Here is a 22,299-nt window from a genome sequence, read left to right on the forward strand (position 1 = left end):
CTGTGCTACATAGCTGGCGACCTGGGTTCGATTCCCGCTCATGGTCACCATCAGAGACGATTATCTGAACTGGTCCTGAGCCTCCCCTCGGTCTACTCAGCCTCAAATGAGTACCTGGTGCGATGTGTAAACATCGCCACTATGTTGCGCGTGGTGCTGGCCACCTGTCCCACTCGTGTGCCGTGCCGGCCTGAATTGGTGCTCACTAACAGCACTTGCCCCAACGGTCTGTTAAGGCTATACGAGGGGTGTTTGTGTACAGCCCTTTCATAACTCTACTGCTGGATAAGGGGCTTCCTCATGCCGTGCAGATTGTGGCGGTTATTTGACCATACTTCGTCTTGCTTGTTATTGTGGGTTGGTGAAGGCAAGGAACATTGTTGCACTGTCCTCTGCTGACATGAGCCCCACAGCCTATAATACCTGTGTTGCATGGTGGTCACCCATCCAGGCACTACATGTTCAAACCCTGCTGAGCTCTCAACATTCTATGAGATCACATGCATTCTGGGTGGTTTGGTCATAAGCACAAGCAAATATACACACATGAATTAATGTAAAATGTCTGCAACATTTCAAAACGTCTTTACAATATATCCATCCATGCGCATTATCATCCGATACTGGAAAATCCGAGGTGGACTTTGGTTGCCTTTTCAATCTGAGACTGCGAGCAGCCATGCGTCTCATCACTCTCGCGTCACTCTCGCATCACTTGGGCGCCGTCCAGGCGGTGCGCGTGCAGATCCGAGAGGATCTGGTGCAGGCTGACGTGGTGTCACCGGACCCCGCGGTGGGACGCACGCTCGCCGTGCCACACGCCACGCCCGCCACACCTGCCATCCCACCCGCTATGCCGCCCGCCTTGCTCGCCACGCCGAGCATACAGACAAGACGATCCCTGTCCACGCCAGTGCTCGGCGGCGTGGAGGTGTTCAACAAGAGCGTGTACTTCCCAGCGACACGCGTCGGAGAAACGTCCAGTGAGTTCCATGTTTGTTCTGCCTGTCGTATTGTTCCGTAAATCGCCCAAACGTGAGTAGAGGAAGCGTGGTTTTCCAGAGCTCCTGTGGGTGGCAGAGCCTCCTCCATTGACTCACCCGTCTGCATTTTCTCCCCACCACTTTCGTGCGCTCTCTGTCCCACCAAGAAATGATTTATTTGGAAAACCCCCAGTCAGCATTCACGGGATGGTGACACAGCTCCAGTGGTAGCGCGTTCACCACTTGTTGCAGAGTTTCGCGGTTCAAATCCAGTAGGCCACCCTGGTTAACACTGCGTGTGTATTTATCGTAAATAAAATATACGCACCGTCTGCCTGAGAGTAAACATTAAAGATCCCGTGATGCCATTGTGTGCCTATGTTGTCATTAAATTTGTGAAATTTTCTGCAAATTCCTCCATTGGAATTACACAGAAAATCGCTTCCTACTGTGAAACGACTGCAGTCCGCGTCTGTGACACAGTAGTGTCTTTGTGATAGCCTTGCGTTATAATAATGGTGCGAATACCAAACGTACTATCTTCTTACTCAGTCTCGTCTGCTGCAGCAATTGTCTCAAATTGCATTCCCTCAGCCATCTGTGCTGTCGACTCCCAACCCCTGTTCAAGGCCAAGCTATAAAGACCTTTTTTCCCAAAGCCTACAACTGACTGCCTCTCTCTACAACATAAATATCTGTACAGCACAAATATATAGCTCTTAATAGGTGCTTGTAAACAATACTTGCCATCAAATAGATGTGTGATTCATAGCGGTGGTAGTTTTGATGACGTGCATGCGTGTGTGGGTGCACCGAATCTGTCGTTTGTCACAGAGGCTGCGCTGAAGTTCACCAACCGTGGCACTGACGAGGTGAAGTGGTACCTCACCTCCTTTGCTCCTCCATATGTCAAGGTGGGCAGCTGCTGTGCAGTCATCAGAAACACATCAGCTTTGTGTCTGTGTGTGTGTGATCAACAGTGATGATTTCTGGAAACGTTTAGGGACTGTGTAGGTGATTTACGTTTTAACATTAATCTGATGGCCTGGGATTGTGTTATCACTGATGAATTGTAGTAAAGTGAGTCTGGAAAGTTTTGCTGGTTCGAGGCCACCAATGGAGATGAGCATTGCTCAGCACCTATTTGACCCAAGGGGACAATGAACCAATAATTCTAACACTGTAAATTGTGAGAAGCTGATCAGACACAAAGGTGCGTGCAGGCTAGATGTGCATGTGTGTTATAATGCATGTAAAAGTTTTTTAATTGATCTTATCACGGTTATTGAACACATTCCCAAAGACCCAAACGCCAAGTGACCAACAGAAAATAACACAATTGAAGTTGTGATAGACAACGCTTAAAATGTAAACCCAGCTCCTCATCAAGGGTGGGAGGTATGAACGAGTGAAACTGCTATGCAGCAAGCAAGGGTGATTATGACCGTACGCTTGGTCCTTTTGTCGTACCTCGCACGTCATGCGACATCGCCGTCCGGCTGAGCCTGTTGTCTCGTCCCCCCCCGGTGGCAGGGAGTGGCTGGCACTGGTGATGTCTTCCGCGCCACCTACTCCACCTTCCGCTTCTCACGCATGGCCGGCACGCTGGAGGCCGCTGGCAAGGCCACGGTGAGTGCTCCCTGCCCCACCTCCGGCCAACAGCTACACTCGCACTGATGGCCGCCACTGCCTAGGTCAGCCTTTGACCAAATTACCCTTTTACTTGTGAACTAAATTCCTTTTAATTTGTGACTGCATTTATAAGACGCATAATGTGAACTTCAAAAAGGAAATTCAAGGTGCAGGGGAAATAACCAAGGAAAGACGAGAGTCTTCAGATTTTGACAGAGTACAACACGACGATGTAGAGAGGAGGGATTGCATTCCAGACAACTGGGACTGCAACAGAGAAGTGACGTTCACCTTGTCTGGTTCGAGAGTCAGGGTTAAACTAAACAAACTATTTTTTATTTTACCAGGTAAGGCCCACTGAGCTATATAGCTCTTTTTTCAGAAGTGACCTGGCCCCAAATGATAGCTCAAAAAGTGGCTTATTATGATGAAATTTATAGTAGCCAAATATTCTAAATGGATGTTGGTGCAAAATTTGGGGGGGAAACCGGAGGACCCAGAGAAAAATCCACTCGACCACAGGGAGAACCTGCAAACTCCAAATATACAGGTGTCAAGGTCAGAATTGAACCCACGACCTCCTTTATGCCAAGCGAGGTAGTTAACATCTCGCCACCTTGTCTTGATAAGGCGGAAGCCCCTGAACCAGATTGGAGGTTGCGAGGTGCAATGTACAATGAGACTGGAAGCTAAGTATGCCGGTTGACCCAACATGCGTGCTTTATAACCGAGAATGGCAACTTTGTACAGGATGTGTTGTTAAACTGATAACCAGCGAGCTTGATATCGAAGATCAGGGGAATGGATGGAGGAAGCACATCTGGTGCTAAGTGCTATGCAATTGGATTGAGCCTGGATAGCTCAGATGGGTGGCCACCATGCACCCCAGGTTCCTATTGGCAGCAATGGGGCTGTGCTATGTTGGCAGCAGGCAGGGCAGCAAACTCCGTTCTTGTACTGTGCTTCTATGCTACCACGCTCATGTTCTCCACTCCACCAACTCTCACTGACCAACCTGGTGAAGCATGGTCCAATAACTCCCATGACGCACAAGATGTGGAGAGGCCACATCTTCCAGCAGTGGATTGACAAAAAGGGATCTATATGTACTTGTTTACCCCAAGGTCTACCCAGCCTGAATCAAGCACCACATTGGTGGATATGTCTTAGTTAACTCAACCTGAAATAACAACTGTTGACAGCTGTTCTCAGATGAACTCATCCTGAACCAGCAACCTGTTAAAGACCTCTCCAAGGTAACTTGATTCTGAAATGTTCAAACACAGCAAAGTCCTCCCCCAGATTCGGTCTGAAATGGGACCTAATAAGAATATCCCCTGAATCAACTCGGCCTGAAATGAGAATCCAGGGAAGCCTCCCCCAGGTCCACACAGCTTGGAACTATTACCGCAAAACGAACCTCTCCTGGACTGCAGTGAGCACCAGCGTTCTGTGTTCGTGTTGCTGCGCAGGTGTGGGCTGAATTCATGCCTCGCGATGGTGGACGCTACGCCCAGTTCTGGGACCTGGAGTGTCACCCCGAAGGGCACACGCACCTACGAGACCACACACGTGTGCAGCTTTCGGCAGAGGTGCAGCACACGCATGCGTGTGTGTGGCGTGCGTGTGTGGCGGGGCACAGGTGGTGCATCGGCCAGTCATCTCAGTCAACCCATGGCACCTGGGTCTGCCCCGTGGGCACCCGAGTCTGCCCCGTGACCTCCTGCCAGCAGGCGTTCGACACTTCACGTGGCCTTAGCGTGCACATAGCCTGACACAAGCGCCGTGATGATGTCACCGCCACTTAGTGGCGAATGGCAGTTGTTGTCTGTTGACACAGGGATCCGAGTTCGTTTCTCAGCAATGCCTAACATCAGTGGCGAGCGATATCGGAGCCAATCCTGGCCCACGCTTCGGTCGTCTCAGCCTTAAATAAGTGCCTGGTGTGGCTTTGTGTGGTCGTGGCCACCGGCCCCCCTCATGTGCTGTGCCAGCATTCATAGGCGCTCCTTGCTAACAACACTTGCCCCAAAAGTCTGTTAAGGCTATACGAGGGTTATTTGTCTTGTACAGATGTGTCTGTTTGTGAGGAGCGATAGTGCAGCGGTTCGTGCGATGTACTACGAACCTGGGCCTCCCCTAGGTCGACTTGGCCTCAAATGAGGATCTGGTGCGGTATGGAAACATCGAGACCACCCGCTCCCTTGTGCGCCATACCAGCCTTCATAGGTGCTCTCTCACAGCACTTGCTCCAACACTTAAGGCTATACGGGATATATTTTTTTGTACGTAAAAAAAATGTACGAGGCTCCTTAAAAAGGAATAATTGTGATTAATAAATTTGTTATTCACATGTTATTGTGATACTGCATTGGCCGTGGTGCTTAAGCAGCACATGGCCCGTCTTCATAGCAGAGATGCTCTAAGAAGGGCCCATTTCCCAAAATGTTGCCAGTTGTGATTTTTTTCTTCCCCTTTCATGGCATTGTTTTTGATGGATATGCTGAGTTTTTGTTGAATTATTTATAGGGGTTAATTTATTCAAAGTTACAGCCCATCGAACGTGTGTCCACATGTGGAAACCCTGCAATGACACCGCGTCCACCATCAGAGTTAGTCCAAACAGCTGGCAAAACTGCGACAGAATATATTAACTCCAGAGAGGAGGGTTATGAAGGATTAACAGACCCAAGGTTTAGGAGCTTTTTGATGAAATGCAAATTTCAGCGTGGGGTTCGCCTGGTATTGAAGTCCTTGCCAACAGAGGGGTACCTGCTTCAAAGCCCCGCCGTGCTTTTAATTTTAAAAGTGTTGGCTTTTTATTTATTTTTATTTCCCTCTTTAAAAAAATCCCAATTTTTCAATTAAAGCCCCTTTGATGCTCCTGAATTTGAATGTGATGCGGGGAATTCTATTGGATTCTTACCCTTTATATTTGTCGTGGTTCCCTCCCTAGTGAGTGGGAGATGGCCGAAAACCGTAATTACATACTCGCAAGGCCAGCCGGGTGGCACTGTCGACAGAGTCGGAGTTGTGCTATCGCGGAGGGTGCGAGCACAACACCCAACTTGGGCTACGTGCAGCCACTACTGTGTGGGAAGTTAACAAAAATTGTCCTGTGGATAGAATGACCGCTTGTCAAAGACATGTGGAATGTCCACCACTGGATCTGGGTAGAGATGTTTGCCGCCCCGCACACTAGCTTGAGCATCAACGCTGAAGACCTTTGAGCGGTTTATTCATAAACGTGGGCTGAGTAGGCCCATTGCTTGATTCTCGCTGCAGCTTCCCGACCAATAGTGTGTATGTATGTTGGACTTCTTTCGCACCGTACGTCGCCAACTGTGCTTAATCAGAGATGCGGGAAGACAACAAAAATATCTGTGCTTTGTTACCAAAGCTTGCCTGCTGTTGTGAAGTGGACATTAAGGACCCTGTGACTTCATTCACCAGAGTAGGCCAATTTTTCTCTATATTTAAACACTGGGTAGTTCTCAACTGTTAGTGGCTCAAATTGAGACATTGGTGTTTTCCACATTGGTGGAAATTCCACATTCCCATGGAGAAGGCCAGTACATCCACAGGACAGCTGCCACTGTGTGACGGTGTCATCGTAATGATGACTCATTACACAATGCAGCAACATGTTGTTTAACCGGTGACGGTGCTGATGAGATTCAGGATGTTGGAATCGGCCCAGTATTTTCCTGTTACAAATCATTTGTCCTCAAGGCTATAATATTTTACTTAATGTTTATGTGGTAAAAAAGTTACTTTATTATTTTATGATGATGGATAATTGACACCTATGTTGGTGACCACTGACTGCACTGGCCAGTGGCATAGCTATGAAGTGTGCAGGCCCAAGTGCCCAGGGGCTGGGCTATGCCGACTACGATACACCACTGCCATTGACCAGCTACAGCAGTCCACCTCTAGTGTGCCCGCACCCCGGAGCGGGGGACTTAACGCTGGCACCTTGTCCATCGCAGGCGCTCGGGGAAACACTGGGCGGAGGCACCGACGCGGAGGCGGTTCCTGTGGGCCTTGTGAAGACGGCACCGGCACCGAGCCCACCGCGGGCGCGGAGTGGCACTGAGCTCCCCGCGCCAGCCCAACACGGCTGCCTGGCACACGAGGACGGGTACACCCGTAACCCGCACCCGCGTACACACGGCTCTCACGCGCACACGTCATCTTTAGCTGTGGGTTTGCTTGCACACTTTTTAGAATCCTTATTTTAAGCGCTACCCGTGCAGCGGACCGATGAGGTGTGGGACCCAACGTGCTCCTGCACAGACTTGGACTGTCTGTAGCAGACCGTCCACCGTGTTTTGGGCTAACGGTGTGCGTTGCTTCGTGGGATGTGTGGGCAGGAAGGGGAGTGCTGGTGCCACCGCTACCACCACCGCCGCTGGTGGGCTCTATGTGCCCCGGGAGTCATACTCCTTCCCCCAGACGGCGCTTGGCTCCTCCAGCACTGTCAAGGTGTCAATCCGGAACAAAACGTCGCAGCCACACACCGTGAGTGACCGTCCCAACTACCACCGCCACACGCAGTCCACACAGCACCCCCTTGAGCCCTCGGAACACTTGGCATGCAAACAAATAAAACGCACAATGTAACTTGTGATGTGCCAAACATCCTGGTGTAAAACATTACCTGCACATATTACTCAATTGGGATTACACGTTGGAACGTTGCCCCCCCCCCCCCTACTGTGACGACTTGGCAGGACCCTCCTGACAAAGGGTCTTGAGACTCGATCAGGCTCTCCTGGGGAACAAGCGGAGTAGCGGTGACAACAATAGCAATAAACAGAGCCACGTGCTGCTCGCTCAGCCCTCGCTTGCAGAAGAGAAGTCCAAGTGACGTCCATCTCAAAGGAGCGTTGAGGCGGTGCTCATCTCCCATTTACAGCTCTGAGCCATTGGTGGACATTACATATTCCTGTGGTGGGAGCGAGTCTATCCAAGTCCGAGTCAACCACCAACCAGGATTTTAGCTCGCAACTTGATTCCGAACCAGCTCTTCCATCTTGTTAAAGAGAATATTGAATCCCACTAAATTTCTCTTCTGTGGTTACATCGGAGATTGAATTGCATTTCCGACGTAAATGTCTCGGGGTGCGGGCCATAAAGATGAGACTTGCACTGTCTCCACACAGCACTGGAAGGCCCACAAGGAAATGCGAAGCTGGTAATGCATGGGATCACTGAGCGGCCTCTTCAGGTCCAATAATGTTTTTAAAGATGTTATCGCACTCATCTAATAATTGGAAGCAAAGTGACTCGCTGCTGCGCTCATTCGCTGATTTCATGGCCGCGTTTGGATGCATAAAGCAGCCCGTGTATACTGTGACATTACGGAGGTTACCTGCTGGGCTGTGTTGATGATTCCTAACAAAGGCGAAACCAGCACATGAACACGGCTGTAGGCATCGCCTCGCTGCAATTTTGTTATCTCAACTAGACAAAGCTTTTTGACCTTACAAAAAGCCGCCTGTTAACACTATTGTTGTTGGAACTATGCAATCTCTTCTGGACCTTATTCCCTGAGCATATGGAGTACATTTGACCATTGATTCGTCAATAGGAGTCATCTGCAGGATCCGATGGGAAACTTTGTTTAGCTGTGCCCGTGGGACAGGGATGTATGTGTGTGTTTTAAAGTCACCAGTCTATTGGTAAGGCTGTCCCACTTAGACCGCAGAATAACGCAATTCAAACTCAGGAGTGGTTTACTTGTGCCACTCCTCGACGGTATGTGTGGGATGCGTTTCCTTTTGCAAAGAGCTCCAGAATGTAAAATGCTTGGCTTTGTGACAAGATGCCACCGGCATTGTTGATTCTATACATTGGGGTTAAAAGTGCATTAACAGAAAAAACTATCAGCGGAGAATGATGACATTTCTTCTTGCACACGTTGCAAGACAAATCCCTCCAAAAAACCTTAAAGCCAAAACTAATTCCCGTCCCGTTTTCACGTCCGTCTTGTCGTTGCAGCTGAAGTTTGTGTGTGCGCGAGCTCCTTTCCACATTCAGCACTCGAACCACTTGATCCGGTAAGCAGGGAGCCCTTGCCATCACCCTGTATTGGGAACACCATCACACGCATACACGAGTACGCACGCACGCACACGCACGCATGCACACATGCACACAGACAAAGATCCCCCATATAACCTTAACAGATTGTTGGGGCAAGTGCTGTTATCAAGCACCAATGAAGGCCGGCACGGCACACAATGGAGTGGGTCTTGAGCACCACGCTGCCTTTCTCTTTCCTTTGGCGATGTTTGCTACACACTGCACCAAGTATTCAAATGAAGCTGAGTCCACCTCGGGGAGGCCCAGGACCGGTTCAGATAATTGTCACTGGTGTTGACCGTGAGCAGAAATCGAACACGGATAACTGGGTTCAAAACACAGCGTACTAACCACTACGCTACCACTCTCCGCATGCACGCATGTGTAGTGACATCAGGAATGTCACTGTATGGTGCTGGCCCGGAAGGGTCGTACCGTTAGATGTACCTACATCGTGGACAGCACCGTGTGGGTGGCTGTATGTAATACCAGCCCTAGCGGGGCTTGGCAAGCACTGGGATAGTGCGGGCACCACGCACAGTGGGTGGTGGGGGCTCCCTCGAGGGGTGTCAGCCCAGGCACAGGGTTGCCCCAGGCCGTGGCAGTCTGGTTGACCCCGTAGACACGTGATCCGGAATGTCCACATAGGGGGCCCCGGGTGGGGGGGACTAGTGAGAGAGCTCTTGAGAAGGATCGAGAGGGAACAAGAATGTTTAGGAAGGCGGGCGGGGCCGAGGGCGGAGTGGCCCCGACCGGAGAGGGATGTAAGGCAGGTTCCTGAGAGGGACTGGGGTCGCTGCATTCTACAAGCTGGAAGCTCTACATCTCAAGCTGAAGCTCTCCATCTTACGCAGCAACCACGTGGTCGGAGACCCGAGTGAGGGATCGATCCTTCATAGCAGTAACTCGCTGTAGTCTGGTAAAGGGGCAGTTACCACTTTGTGTTACGATGTTACAAATAAAAGTGTTGCCTCTAAAAGGAACAACGTCTGCGACTCAGTTGGACCCACTACAACTGGTGTCGGAAGTGGACACGCTAGTTACTCAACTAAGCTGTAGACTATGTTTACACTTCGTGGACCGAGTACCTGGACGTTGGACGACGAGGACAAGGCCTTCGTACAGCTTGCAGCTCTGGAGGATGCGGGGGAGACGCTGTCAGCGGAGCCGGGCGCCGTCCGGGCGCTCGATGCTTCGCCGTCGGCGACCCTCCGGGAGGCGCACGAGCGTCTCGCGGAGCTCCTCCACACGGCGACTTCGCTCTTGGCGGAGTTTAGCCTTGCGGTCTCGCCGGCGACGGGAGGAGCGGCAAGACCGCTCGTGAATGGCGACTCATTTCACTACGGGTGGGAAATGCGGTGGCGCAGCCCGCGCGATCGGCCGCCATTTTACCGCCTGCGTGGAGCGCGCAGCCTGCCAAACTTGAAGGCGCGCCGTCGGTGCCGAGGGACAGCCCGGCTCTCCAATGTCAGCTTCCCTTTGTCGAAGACTTCGTGGCTTTATCACGGCGATTGGAAAGATCCACCCCTACGCAGGCCTTCGATCAGCTGGCATCGATCTTCGGGCCTCCAACGGACGTGCGCCACAAAGTCGCCAAGTGCATCTGAGCCCAGCAACTTTTGCATCGGGACGGGGCGCTGGCGACTTGCGCTGTGTCCCGCACGGAGCCGGGGCCACCGCATATTGCGGGGCCTCTTTCGGAAGGCGCGTCGACTCGGAAGGGTGGCGAGCGGGGTGACGGTGGCACGCGGCGGACAGACAAGCGGGGCTGGTCGAGGTCGTCTTCTCGTTCCAGAGGAAGCCATGTTACCTGCTACAAGTGCGGCCTGTCAGGCCACATGGCTTCGGGCTGCCGCGTCCCACGTCGGCGCCTTCCGGCATCACCGCCATCCTGCTCTCCTTTACGATCTGAGGCGAGTCGTGACACACTCCACACTCGACCCCTGGCCTCACTTCACTCATCTAGGCAATTTGGTTCACGGCCCGATCGCGCGTCGGTAGGAGAAAGTCCTACACGTAATCGCGAGGTGCGTCAGCTCCGACCAGGTCAGTGGTCGGAGCTGGCCCATCGAGTTGTGGCTACGACCGAGGGTTCGTCTATGGTGCTTGGGTCTGTCGAGGGTGTGGAGATAAGGATGCTGATCGACACGGGTGCATCGGCAACTATCATTACGGTCCAGATTTTTTTACATTCTACCCCCTAAGTGTCAGGTTCTCGACCTTGTCGATGCGCTGTGTCGCTGTTGACGGTGGCTCGTTGGGTATCATTGGTCGAATCACGGCCGAGGTACGCATCGCCGATGTTAGCTTGTCGGGACACATTTTTGTTTGCACGTCCCTGACTGTTCCATGTTTACTTGGAACCGATTTCCTTGGCAGAATGCCATTGGAAATCTGCATTGACCGCGGCTGTTTGGAATCGCCATCCGGACGCCGTGTGGCATTTTTGCCTTCCCCTACCCGGTTGTGTGCGGCTAACGCTACGGTGCAGATGTCCGCGTGCCGAACGGGGGAAATCCCGCCCGGCGCACGAACGTCTGTTCCCCTTCGTTTGAGGGAGCCACTCGATTTGGGTACTGTGAGGTACCGAGCTATAGCTCGGACATTGGTGTCCGACGACCAGTAACCTTGTGTTCGGGTTCAAAATGCTGGGTTGGATACCACAGTTATTCAGGAAAGTACGGGGTTGGCTCATGCGGCTCCGGCACGTCCGGTAGGGGGCGTTGTCGGGAATGCGAGTGCGGAGCCTTGCACGCAACGATCCCGGGATGTGGTTAGTTGCTGTGCTGTCCGCCCCTCTCGCCTTGAACCGGTCATCGCGCCGCGTGAATTCATCTCATCTCCATATCGCTGGGGCCGAGTGTCGAGTGCGTCCGGCGACCCGGGGCGAGTGGCCGCTGCGGTTGCTCCCGGGCGCGGCGATTCTGTCCCGTCCCCGGCCGTGGTACACCTGGCGTCCCCTGAACGGTCGCGCATGCCAGTTTCATGGGCTTTGAGGGGGGTGGACCCGCCGGCCTGGCCTGCTGCTCTTCGTGAGGAGCCGGGTCCGGCGGAACATTGACATATTCCCTGCGGGTCCCCCAGTGGTAAGAGCCCGCCTCCCCTGTGGGGGGGGGGGGGGGCCGGCATCACGGACCCGCTCAAAGACTCATACGCGATCCTCTTGCACACACGCTCCCGCGCTGTCGGTTGCTTGTCGCGCTCGCTGAGTCGCGGTGGTCATTGGTTGAACCTTGACGCCATTGAGCTCGCGTCCGTGGGAGGTCTGATAGTAATGGGACATCCTGTGGTTCACGCCGTTCTTTTGTATTGTTGTTAAGATGGTGTGGTTATTATGGGTTCGTTGGTTTCCATCCTTCTCCCTGTTGGTTTGTACATTTGTATATAGTGTCATTTTTGTACAGGTGGGTTGGGGTATTTATTTCTGTTCTTGTTATTGTTGAGGCACACTGTTTTTTTGCTCGTTGCATTTCACTTATTGTTCGTTGAGGTGGGTTGTCTTACGCAGCAACCACGAAGGCGGGGGGGGGGGTGATGTAGTGACATCAGGGATGTCACTGTATGGTGCCGGCCCGGAAGGGTCGTGCCATTCAATGTTCCTACATCGTGGACAGCACCGTGTGGGTGGCTGTGTGTAATACCAGCCCTATTGGGGCTTGGCGAGCACTGGGATAGTGCGGGCACCACGCACAGTGTGTGGTGGCAGCTCCCCCGAGGGGGAGGAGGTGAGTGTCAGCCCAGGGGCAGGGTTGCCCCGGGCCATGGCACTCTGGTTGACCCCGTAGACACGTGATCCGGAATGTCCACACAGGGGGCCCCAGGTGGGGGGACTAGTGGGTGATCACTGTCCGGAGAGAGCTCTTGTTAAGGATCGAGAGGGAACAAGAATGTTCAGGAAGGCGGGCGGGTCCGAGAGCGAAGCAGCCCCGACCGGAGAGGGATATCAGGCAGGTCCCTGAGAGGGACCGGGGTAGCTGAATTCTACAAGCTGGGAAGCTCTACGTCTCAAGCTGAAGCTCTCCGTCCTACGAGGCAACCACGTGGTCAGAGACCCGAGTGAGGGATCGACCCTTCGTAGCAGTAACTCGTTGTAGTCTGGTAATGGGGCAGTTTACCCCTTTGTGTTACGGTGTTACAAATAAAAGTGTTGCCTCTAAAAGGAACAACGTCTGCGACTCAGTTGGACCCACTACACGTGCACGCATGCACGCACACACGATTACACGCGTACACGAGCGCAGACATGCTTACGTACATGCACGCACACACACACATGCCTCCACCACTCCTCCTTCCACTCAGACCAGAATTTCAGCAATAATTTTTCTTTTTCCAGGAATAAAAGGAGGAGGACCCGGCAACCCGGGGGAGACTGTTGGCCTGGCCACGCTTGCGCCATCGCGAGTCCAAAGTCCCAACACAATCGCCCTCGATTACCCACAGCGCTACATCCGTAACGCTCTCATCTGGGTTCTATGACCATTAATTATTTTAAAATCTGAGTTCTTTGCACCAAAAGTGTGGGGCAGCGCGCTTATGTTTTGTTTACCGTCCACATTTAGAATCAGAACCTTTATTTATCATGGAGAAATCCGATAAGGAATGATGCTCTTTTTCACAAATGTAGGGGTGGGTCAGAAGGTTACAACAGCAAACAATGCAAAAAACAATAGGAGTCCATAGTTTAGGTGCGGTAAGCAAACCACTATAAATAAATACACTAAAACTACACTTTTTATTTTACCAAGTATTTATTTTTCGGAAGCGACCTCGCCACAAGTGATAATTCAACGAAGTAGCTTATCATGTCGAAATGTATTGGAGTCAAATACTCTAAATGCACGTTGATTCTAAATGTGGGGGGGAAAACCAGAGGACCTGGAGAAAAATTCACACGAACATGGGGAGAGAGACATGCAAACTCCAAATATACAGGCATCAGGGTCAGGGTCAAAACCACGACCTCCTGCATACCAGGCGAAGTAGTTAACATTTCGCCTCCGTGAAGGGAAAGTACTTTCACAGAACAACTTCTGTTGACTACCTACTGAATAGTAAAAAAAAATCCTTGATCTGGATTTCGACCTTAGTATTGTGAGCCGCACAATCTGACCACTCTGCCACCCAGCTGAATGTTAATGCAGGAAACTGAAACTGAAGATTGAATTTAACTAAACATCAGCCCGAGTGTTGGTGGTAGTGCACGTCTGTGAGTCCAGACACTTGGAGGCGATAGGGCAGCGACGTGTCTTGTGCAGCCTGTACTGCAAATATATTTTCTGACCTGTCCCCTGCTTTTAAAGCGTTACTCTGGACATCTTGATTTCCTTCCACAGTGACCATATTGTCCTGTCAATGTGTCTCAAATAGACTGCATCTGTGTGATCCACCAATTTTACCTCAAGTGCTCCTACTTTTGAAATACATTTTCATTTAAGGGGCTCATCAATTCAACTCAATCGTTTTCCTTTTCCATTACACACCAAAAAACAGGATGACTGCATTCAACTGAACATGACTTAATCTCAAGGAGGCCATGGAGTTTCTTGTAGTCATTTTATATATTTGTGCGTGTTTTTATGCGTGCAGTTCAGAACTTTAATTCAAAGCAACGCTATTTTTTTTGTTATAAAAACAATTAGCGGGCCGTGTTTTGTATGACAAGCTTCGTCCGCCACATGTTCGCGATTGTTCGCGACCGCCACATAGGGCTTTTTTTAGCCCACCGTCCCTGGCTTTGATTAGGAAGCAAACGTTGTTTCGCCAAAGCGAAAACGCACAGACGAGGGGCGTGCACAGGGCGGGTGACCACGCGGACGGACAGCCCGGTGAGCCGCTAGCGGTGGATGCGGCGGTGGCGTGTTGCGACGCAGCCTGGCGTGGCCATGCAGAGGAGCGGTCGTGGCTTCACTCAAAGATTAGTTTTATGAAGGCAGTTCAATCAGAATTAGTGATGCTGTAAAGTTATTTCATAACAAAACCGAGTCGGGGATGAACCTCCCTGTGAGAGCCTCTGAAGCAATTCCGTCAGAAATTGTGTCACCTTGAAGAACTCTGTGAAAGTTTTTAATTCATTCGTCTTGTCAGAGTAAGGACCTTTCACGAGTGGAGTTGTACAAATATGTCCCTCCTGGTGAGTGCCTCTTGTGAAGTCGATTCGGTCAGCAATGGTCGCACTGCATGACGTCGTGTATCACAGTGCAGTCAAAATGACCAGAAAACGTAGGTCCGTGAACAAAGACTGTTCATTGAGAAAATGACCACCCATTGACGGCCTTTGTCTGGACGCAAGTCAAAGTGATGTCCTGTGTGGACGGGCACTCGTCTCCTGTCTGTACCCCTGAATCAAAGTTGTAAATTCCACAGTCCTGTGACAGGGGGTGAGCGAGTCTATTCGCAGGACGTCCACTGTTGTATGGCAATTCCATATTTGATGTCCTGCAGGCTGTAATTGGTGACGGTCTGATGTGACAGCAACATAGGGGGGAAGGCTTCCTTGGCATCCTAATGCCTTCGTCACGTTCCCTTTCTTTCTCTCTCACCATGCCTCCTCTGTCTCTCTGCTGCCCACACCACTCCCTCAGGGCCCAGCACTACGTGAATCTACCGGTGCAGTTCAAGCCACTGGTGGCCGGGCCCAGCGAGGGGCTTCTGGTCATCGAGACGGCGCCAGGGAGCAGTCTGTCCGTACGCCTGCACGGGGAGGCCATAGCCGCCCCACAGTGATGGACAGGGAGGAGGATGGCGGGAGACGGTGCTTTCCTATCAGGCTATCGATGATCTCGCACACTCCAGCGCTCTTGTATACAAGCACGCGCACGTGTGTGTGCGCGCGTCCTTGTGCTCACAATCGTGCTTTCTTGTGTACTCTTGTGTACGGGTGTGTTTGTGCTCACAAGCACACGCTCTCGTGATGTACTTGCTCGTACACACGCACTCTCACGTGCTCATACGAATATGCGCGGTCATCGTGCACGCACGTAAACGGAGTTCATACACACGTACTTATTGCTTATACACGCACTGTGTGCGTTCATAGGTTATTCACAACAGAAAATGCACGTGTTCACGCACACGTTCACAAATTCATGCTCCTCTGAACACTCAGAAACATGCCGTCTCACACGCGCATTATTGTACACGCGCATACAAAAACAATGATGCGCGCCAGTTCACACTCATAATCGTAACGTTCCACGAATATCGCCGCACATTGTTGATGTAGGTTTTTATAAGAGGTGAATTTTGGTAACTCGTTTGTGACTCGCCCACACACGCTCGTGAGTGCACGCGTTTAGCCGCACACGCTCAACAACAGTGGCCGCCATTCGCCGCTAAGTGGCTGTCACCTCACCAAGGTGCTTGTGCCAGGCCAGGCGCACTCCAAGGTCACGTGAAGGGTCGCTGACAAGAGGTCACGGGACCCAGGTGCCATGGGTTGACTGACTGACATAACTGGCACATGCACTAGTTGTATCCCCTGCTCTGCCAACTTGCTGCGTTTTAGCCGCTTGGCGCTCCGCTCATTATTGTGAGCGTCGCTCCTTTGCCCTCCACTGTTGTTGGAGGGCAACTGCCTCGCATATTAGCATTCGCCAAGAAGCCTAAATTTAAGAAGACATTCACTCCCGTCCACAGCAGCAGCTGCCTTCATTTTTCTTAAGCGATTAACTGTTCCTCTTGTGTTTACATACAACACTACCATCACCCGGCGGACAAATTAATGGAAGCCTTTTTGAGATTGCTCGGTCTTGCTTCAATTGGGGGTATTAGGTAGGCTAGTCTGGTCCACAGCAAAATATTGTTTGTTGGTATCATGGGTTGGTTGTGGATAATTTCCAGCAATTGCTCATTTACAAGATTATCTTGTCATTAACATGTTCTGGGGCAGCGTGCCCTGTAACTAAGCTGAGGGGCCCATCGAGGTGAAATCCACGAAACAGACGCCGTGCCTACAAGGAGGACGGCAGGCTCAAACCACAATTCTGTTTCAACAAAAAACACAAGTGCTATTCTTGAGTGCATGCGTGCGTGCACATAAATGTGGGGAGCTGCGGCTGCTTTGCGCACTGCACTCTGCTCCCAGCATTCCCGCGTTCAATTCCTGGCCGTGGTGCTCACCGCCGCGTGACGGCTGGCCTCCCCCTCGGTAGCCTCAACCGATAACGAGTCGAGCGTGCCGTCAGCATCGGCGATGGAGAAACCGGCGACCGGGCATTTGTTTGCGCTGGCTCCACCACACGCCCATCCTTCATTGCCACGCCGGCCCTGATGCGCAACACGCTCACTCGCAGCGTTACCATGGCAGTCCATGGAGCTAAATTAGAGATGTTTGTGTTTAGGGGTTATGAATTCGTGTGGAAAGCTTTTATGTCGGGCTGTGTGCTCGTTATGCTAGTGTTAGACCAGGTTTAATGTTAGGATAACATTAGGGTTATAGTTACGTTTAAGGACACTAGCAGATGCAGTTGCGGAGATTGTGAAATCCACATCTGCCTGGATTACTACTGCAAGAGTGTTTCCCAGTGTTTATGAACAAAAACACTGGGGCATATCTTGGGAAAAGATTAAAATTGAAAGAGGGTAGAAACTACTTACATGTCTAGTCTTGAGTGGTGTGTTAGAATGCAACCGATAAAAACCGCCACTTAATTTCTTCTAACGGAGGGCATCGTGAGTCACCCAGCACAGGTGGCAACAGCCCTACTCCCACATGCGGTGGCGGAGAGGGGACGCGCGTGTCCGGGACGTGCTGCTGCTGAGGGCTCCGCGGGAAGCCGGTGGAGCTGGACGGGGTCGTGGCGGTGCCCTCAGGAGGTTGCGGGACAAAAACGAAAGCCGCGTGTAATGGGCAACGGTGGCGCGATTGGTGGCACGGCAGCAGCTTGTGATGTGACGCGGAGGGAGAGGTTTGCGAGCTGTGCGCGCGTTTTGCCAAATGCCATTTCAAACTGTTCAACACGCTAACCAGGCCCTCGTTACAGTCTACAGTTGTATGTACCCAGGAGACTGTTACGAACTCAGTCTGGGCCTTATTAATTGTAAAAACAATGCAGCAAATATATAAAATATACTAAAAACAAATTGCTTAAATATTTGGCTACACGACGTGCACTGTGCGTATGTCTCTGGTGTGTTTCACGTGCAGTGGTCTTCCTGTCTCACGTGAAGTGAGACCGGAACAATGTAGTGCCGCCACCACGGCGACCCATGCATGTTTGGAGTTGAGGTCATTATTTGCATTAGCCAACACTGGAATTCAGAGGCTGACCCAATGTAGAGAGATCTTGGTGATCCCAATGAGGTGACCTCAATGTAGAGAGCTCTTGGTGATCCCAATGAGGTGACCTCTATGTAGAGAGCTCTTGGTGATCCCAACGAGGTGACCTCAATGTAGAGAGCTCTTGGACTGGCGTTGGCCATACCGGGCGAGATGTGGTCGAGTCGCTGAGAACATGCACTACAAACGCGTTTATTGACGCTTAATCCCAAAACAAGATGCATCGTGATCGATACTTCCTACTGGAGCTGGATTCGTCTTTTTCATTCTTTTAGATTGAAACCACTCCTTCGCAGTGTGTGGTGGTACTCCCCCAGTCGGCACATGAGAGGTTGTGAATTCTTACCCAAGTCGGGGATTATCAGAATGAACAGCCACAGGTCAATAAAGTTATCCCGAGGAGAGTCTGACCCGCGCCATAGGCGTATGTGGACGACACCGCTGGTTCGGAGCCTGCCCTGGATGGTGCGGCATGTGATGCATTCAGTAGATTCCTGTCAAGCAGTGTTCGTTATATCGCTATGGATTGGACTAACAAGAACCAGGCCAACCCATCTTTATATTTGTTGTGGGGAATTTATTTTTGTACCTTTTTTTAACCCGGATTTGTGAGCATCCCGTGAAGCCCATAGACCAGCGTCTGGTGGGCTTATGCTGCATTATTATTAACCGAAGCACGTGTGTGAGTTTTTAAAAATATTGTTTCTCTCTGGACCGCGCCCAGATTCGGCAGCTTCCCGTGGTCACCGATGACCGCGACTTCAGTTGATGCATCTCGCTCCTCAATGGGTCTAGAGCATTAGGCTGTTCTTCCAAATGAATACATTCCAATCAAAATGTGGCCTTGGGATTTCCTATGGGCATTTCCTAGGTTTATCTGGAGATAACGTTTACTCACATCGTTATTCCTGGAAAATAATCTGGCATCGTACGTGTAGAGCACGGTCCACACGTAGCAATGTGTACAGAGCAATGAATGTCTCTTCATGGACTTGCCGTTTCCGCTTCCGGACGCGGCAGTTCAAACAACGGTGCCAGCTTCTCAACTCCCCCACCTCTGCACCCAGCAGCATAATCGAGCACGGTCGATCAGACAGTCGCATGTGGTGGGGTAAAGTGTGAGTGCTCAACTCTTCGTGGACGTGTCGGCAGCGTGGAAGTGTAGGCCACGTGCCCTCTGGAGAGTTCGCTAGAGCTCGAGTAGAGGCCCTTCTGCCAGCAGGTTACATGTGCAAGTATTTGCACATGTGCAAGTATTAGCTTTGCTCTTTACAAGTTGCGACATGTTGGCCGGGCGTCTGTCATTGTCATCGCAATACATGGCCACCGCCCATTCGTCACCCTGTTCAGTCTTCGTGTCAGTGGTGGTGCATGGCTCCGGTGTCTAGGTAATGCACATTCGATGTGTAATAATAAACTAGTACTGGACTCGCCATAACTGCCCCCATGGAAGCTGCAGGAACGAATGGACTATGACAGTGGATTGCACTGATTATTCAATGGGACCACCTGCACGAGTCGCCAGAAACTAATCATCTGGGCTGGAGTTTGTTACCTCATCAAACTGGAGCCAAGAGCTGCCAGCGGCATCACATTGCGTAAAACGCCTCGAGCGCGCTCGCGTTCCCTTGTCCATTGCGTTGATTGAGAATGGGAATGTTCACTCCGGACGGGATGATTCTCATCTCGACGGTTTGCGTGTTTTTGTTGTAATTTTCATATTTTTTAAAAAATTATAACTTCGTCTCCGTTCCCGCCAGTGGAGGGAAACGGCCGATCGTCGGGATGAGAACGGCATCCTTGGTGTTTGATGCAAACAGGCAAAAGGGCCATGTGGATCTCTCCCCCCCCCCCCCCAAACCTCCCCATGCCCATTTGGGCTGCCAACTTCGCTTGTCCGCCGACTTCCCGCTTTGGCATTAATTTGCAGACTGCATTAGTGCGTTGATGAAAAGTGCCGCGAGCAGGCGGTGATTGTGTGTGTGGCTGGGCGGGAGTTGAGAGGGCTGCGTTTGCAAATTGCTGCTGCTCACGTAGGCATCTGCGGTCCAGGCTCAGCAGGCTACTAAGTGACCCCCCCCCCCGCCTGTGCTTTGTTGTTTAACTTTGAAACCCCCCCCCCAGCTGCTCACCCGCTCGCGGTGGACAGAGCCCCCGGCCATAGATGTTTCACCGCGGTTGAATCGCTCCCACACCGCTCGTGTGCCGAGTGGCCTCCGCCGCGTAATTGGCGTCTGCGGAAGCACAACCACTCGCTGGGAAGTGACTAGTCAAGATTGTTTGGTATATTCAGAACAGACTGAGCCCCAGCACGGGAATATGGAATATCTCTCAGTTGGTTGCGACCAACAGTGGAGATGAGCACTCCCTCGTTGTTGGAGCATGGGGAACACCGATTGCATTCCACTGTGGACAGCACCCCCAAGTCTGTTGTTGTCTTTGTCGAGCTGGACAGCACTGAGCAGCTGTCTCGTAATCAAATCATCATCATCGTCCTCGCCAGCATCGTCTTCATGCAGTGTTTGTTAACTTCAGCATAAATGGCAGCAGTGTGAAATTGTATCTTCAGCGTGTGCTGCCCTGCACTTTATTTTGTTGGCCAATTAATAAAACATGAATAAAACAAATGTATTTATAACTGGTGAGAGGTGCATTATTACTCTCGCAAGGGCGGCATGCGTACAACTTTTACGAACGCTGGACATATATAGTGAGTGCACTTGAGACATGTGTGCGTTTCGTCTGGAAAGTCTCATCATTGGGAATGAGGTGGAAGTGTGCAAAGGTTCATTTGACGGAATTCCACTCTTAAAATGAACCGTGAGCGGTGGGAGCCGTGGCTCGGTGATTAACATTGGCACTGCGCTGCGATCTCAGCAATACTGGTTGACATTCCTGGCCGTGGCGCACGCCAAGCAGGTCTGGTGCATGACATTGGCATGGACTGCCTCTCGGCCCACTCGGCCTAACATGAGTACGTGGCGTGGCGGTCAGAGACGCTCAGGCATGCGTGGTGGTGGCCCCACCATGGTGTGTTGTTTCAGCCCTAAAAGGGAATCGCTAACAGCACGTGTACCAACAATCTGCAGGCTATAAGCAGATCTGCGTGTGCTTGGTGTTTGTATGAGCGTGGGTAGCGGTAGTGCAACGGCTAGCGCTCTGCGCTACGAACCCGGCGATCCAAATTCGAGTCCTGCTAACGGCCAACACCAGTGACGATTTTTTGAGTGGTCCTAGACTTGGTGCAGTGTGTAAACATCGCCACTAGGGAGACAGGCGACCGGGGGTGGTGCTGGCCACCCACCCCCTCGTGTGCCGTGCCGGCCTTCATAGGTGCTCGCTAACATCACTTTCTCCTACAGTATAGCGGGATCTTTGTCTATATTGGGAGCTGTTGCGTAGTGGTTAACGCACTGTGCTACGAACGCGGCCATCTGAATAAAATTTCCAGCCATGGCTGACATCAACAGAGTAATAACTTACCCGATCATAGACCTCCCATGGGTCGACTCAGACATAGATGAGTACGGGCATGTGCTGTGTAAACATCAGCATTATGTGCGACTTAAGACGATCGGGAATGGTGCAGACCACACTTCCCCACACTACACCTGTGCCAGACTTAATAGGTGCTCGCTAACGGCACGCACTTGCCCCTATTGGGGCAAGTGTTTATCTCCATGTATGTGTGAGAGAGTTTGAACGTGTGCATCTATGCATGTCTGCAGGTGCTGCACTTGCCCGAGCAGACTGCGGGGGGGGGGGGGCTCGCTGTTTATCTGCGTGCGGAGAGACGCGGCGAGACGCGGCTTGGCGTCTGTGAGGGCTGGGGGGGGGGGAGCGCCAGGGTCGCGCTGACCGAAGCCGCGAACGGCGCTATCTGCGTGTGCCAACTCGCGCCACCCACGGCCTGCAAAGTACCCCCACTGCAAGCGATTGTATTCACGCTACCTCGTGCTCTTGGTGGGAAATGTGGGATATAAATGTGTGTATACGAGGGCAGAGTGACATGTGCCTTTATTCATCAGATGATAAGTTCAAACATCCCATCCAGTGTCACCTTGGTGAATTTTTCCTTCCGTTATGAAAATTTTGCCGGAATTTATTATTTTCAGCCAACGACAATTGTGTTCATTGACAAGACTTTACCCAGCCATTGTCATGCAAAATTTCCATCCATCGATCAGGACATACGCCAGGGCGAAGCGCTCGTCTGATCTCGAGTTCGCGGTTCCAAGCTTTTCATGATCATTTTTATTTTACCAGGTAAAGTCCACTGAGCTTTTTGCTTTTTTCAGGAAAGACCTGGCCACA

The 22,299-nt window shown here is 51.5% G+C and overlaps 1 protein-coding gene across 5 annotated transcripts in view; it reads left to right on the forward strand.

Moving 5' to 3' along the window:
- CEP192 (centrosomal protein 192) overlaps positions 1-20,623 on the forward strand; it is a 126,049-nt gene extending 105,426 nt beyond the window's left edge. For all 5 annotated transcript variants that reach the window (XM_076074020.1, XM_032971203.2, XM_032971205.2 and 2 more), the window contains 8 exons: positions 731-983; positions 1,818-1,897; positions 2,517-2,612; positions 4,088-4,207; positions 6,608-6,759; positions 6,992-7,139; positions 8,622-8,680; positions 15,290-20,623. In XM_076074020.1, coding sequence (XP_075930135.1) covers positions 731-983; positions 1,818-1,897; positions 2,517-2,612; positions 4,088-4,207; positions 6,608-6,759; positions 6,992-7,139; positions 8,622-8,680; positions 15,290-15,431 — 1,050 coding nt within the window. In that variant the 3' untranslated portion in view covers positions 15,432-20,623. The remainder of the gene's footprint in view (positions 1-730; positions 984-1,817; positions 1,898-2,516; positions 2,613-4,087; positions 4,208-6,607; positions 6,760-6,991; positions 7,140-8,621; positions 8,681-15,289) is intronic.
- The last annotated feature ends 1,676 nt before the right edge of the window (positions 20,624-22,299 follow it).

The sequence above is a fragment of the Petromyzon marinus genome, chromosome 45 (genome assembly GCF_048934315.1).
Source record: "Petromyzon marinus isolate PM22_M1 ecotype Great Lakes invasive population chromosome 45, UKy_Petmar_22M1.pri1.0, whole genome shotgun sequence".
NCBI lineage: Eukaryota > Metazoa > Chordata > Hyperoartia > Petromyzontiformes > Petromyzontidae > Petromyzon > Petromyzon marinus.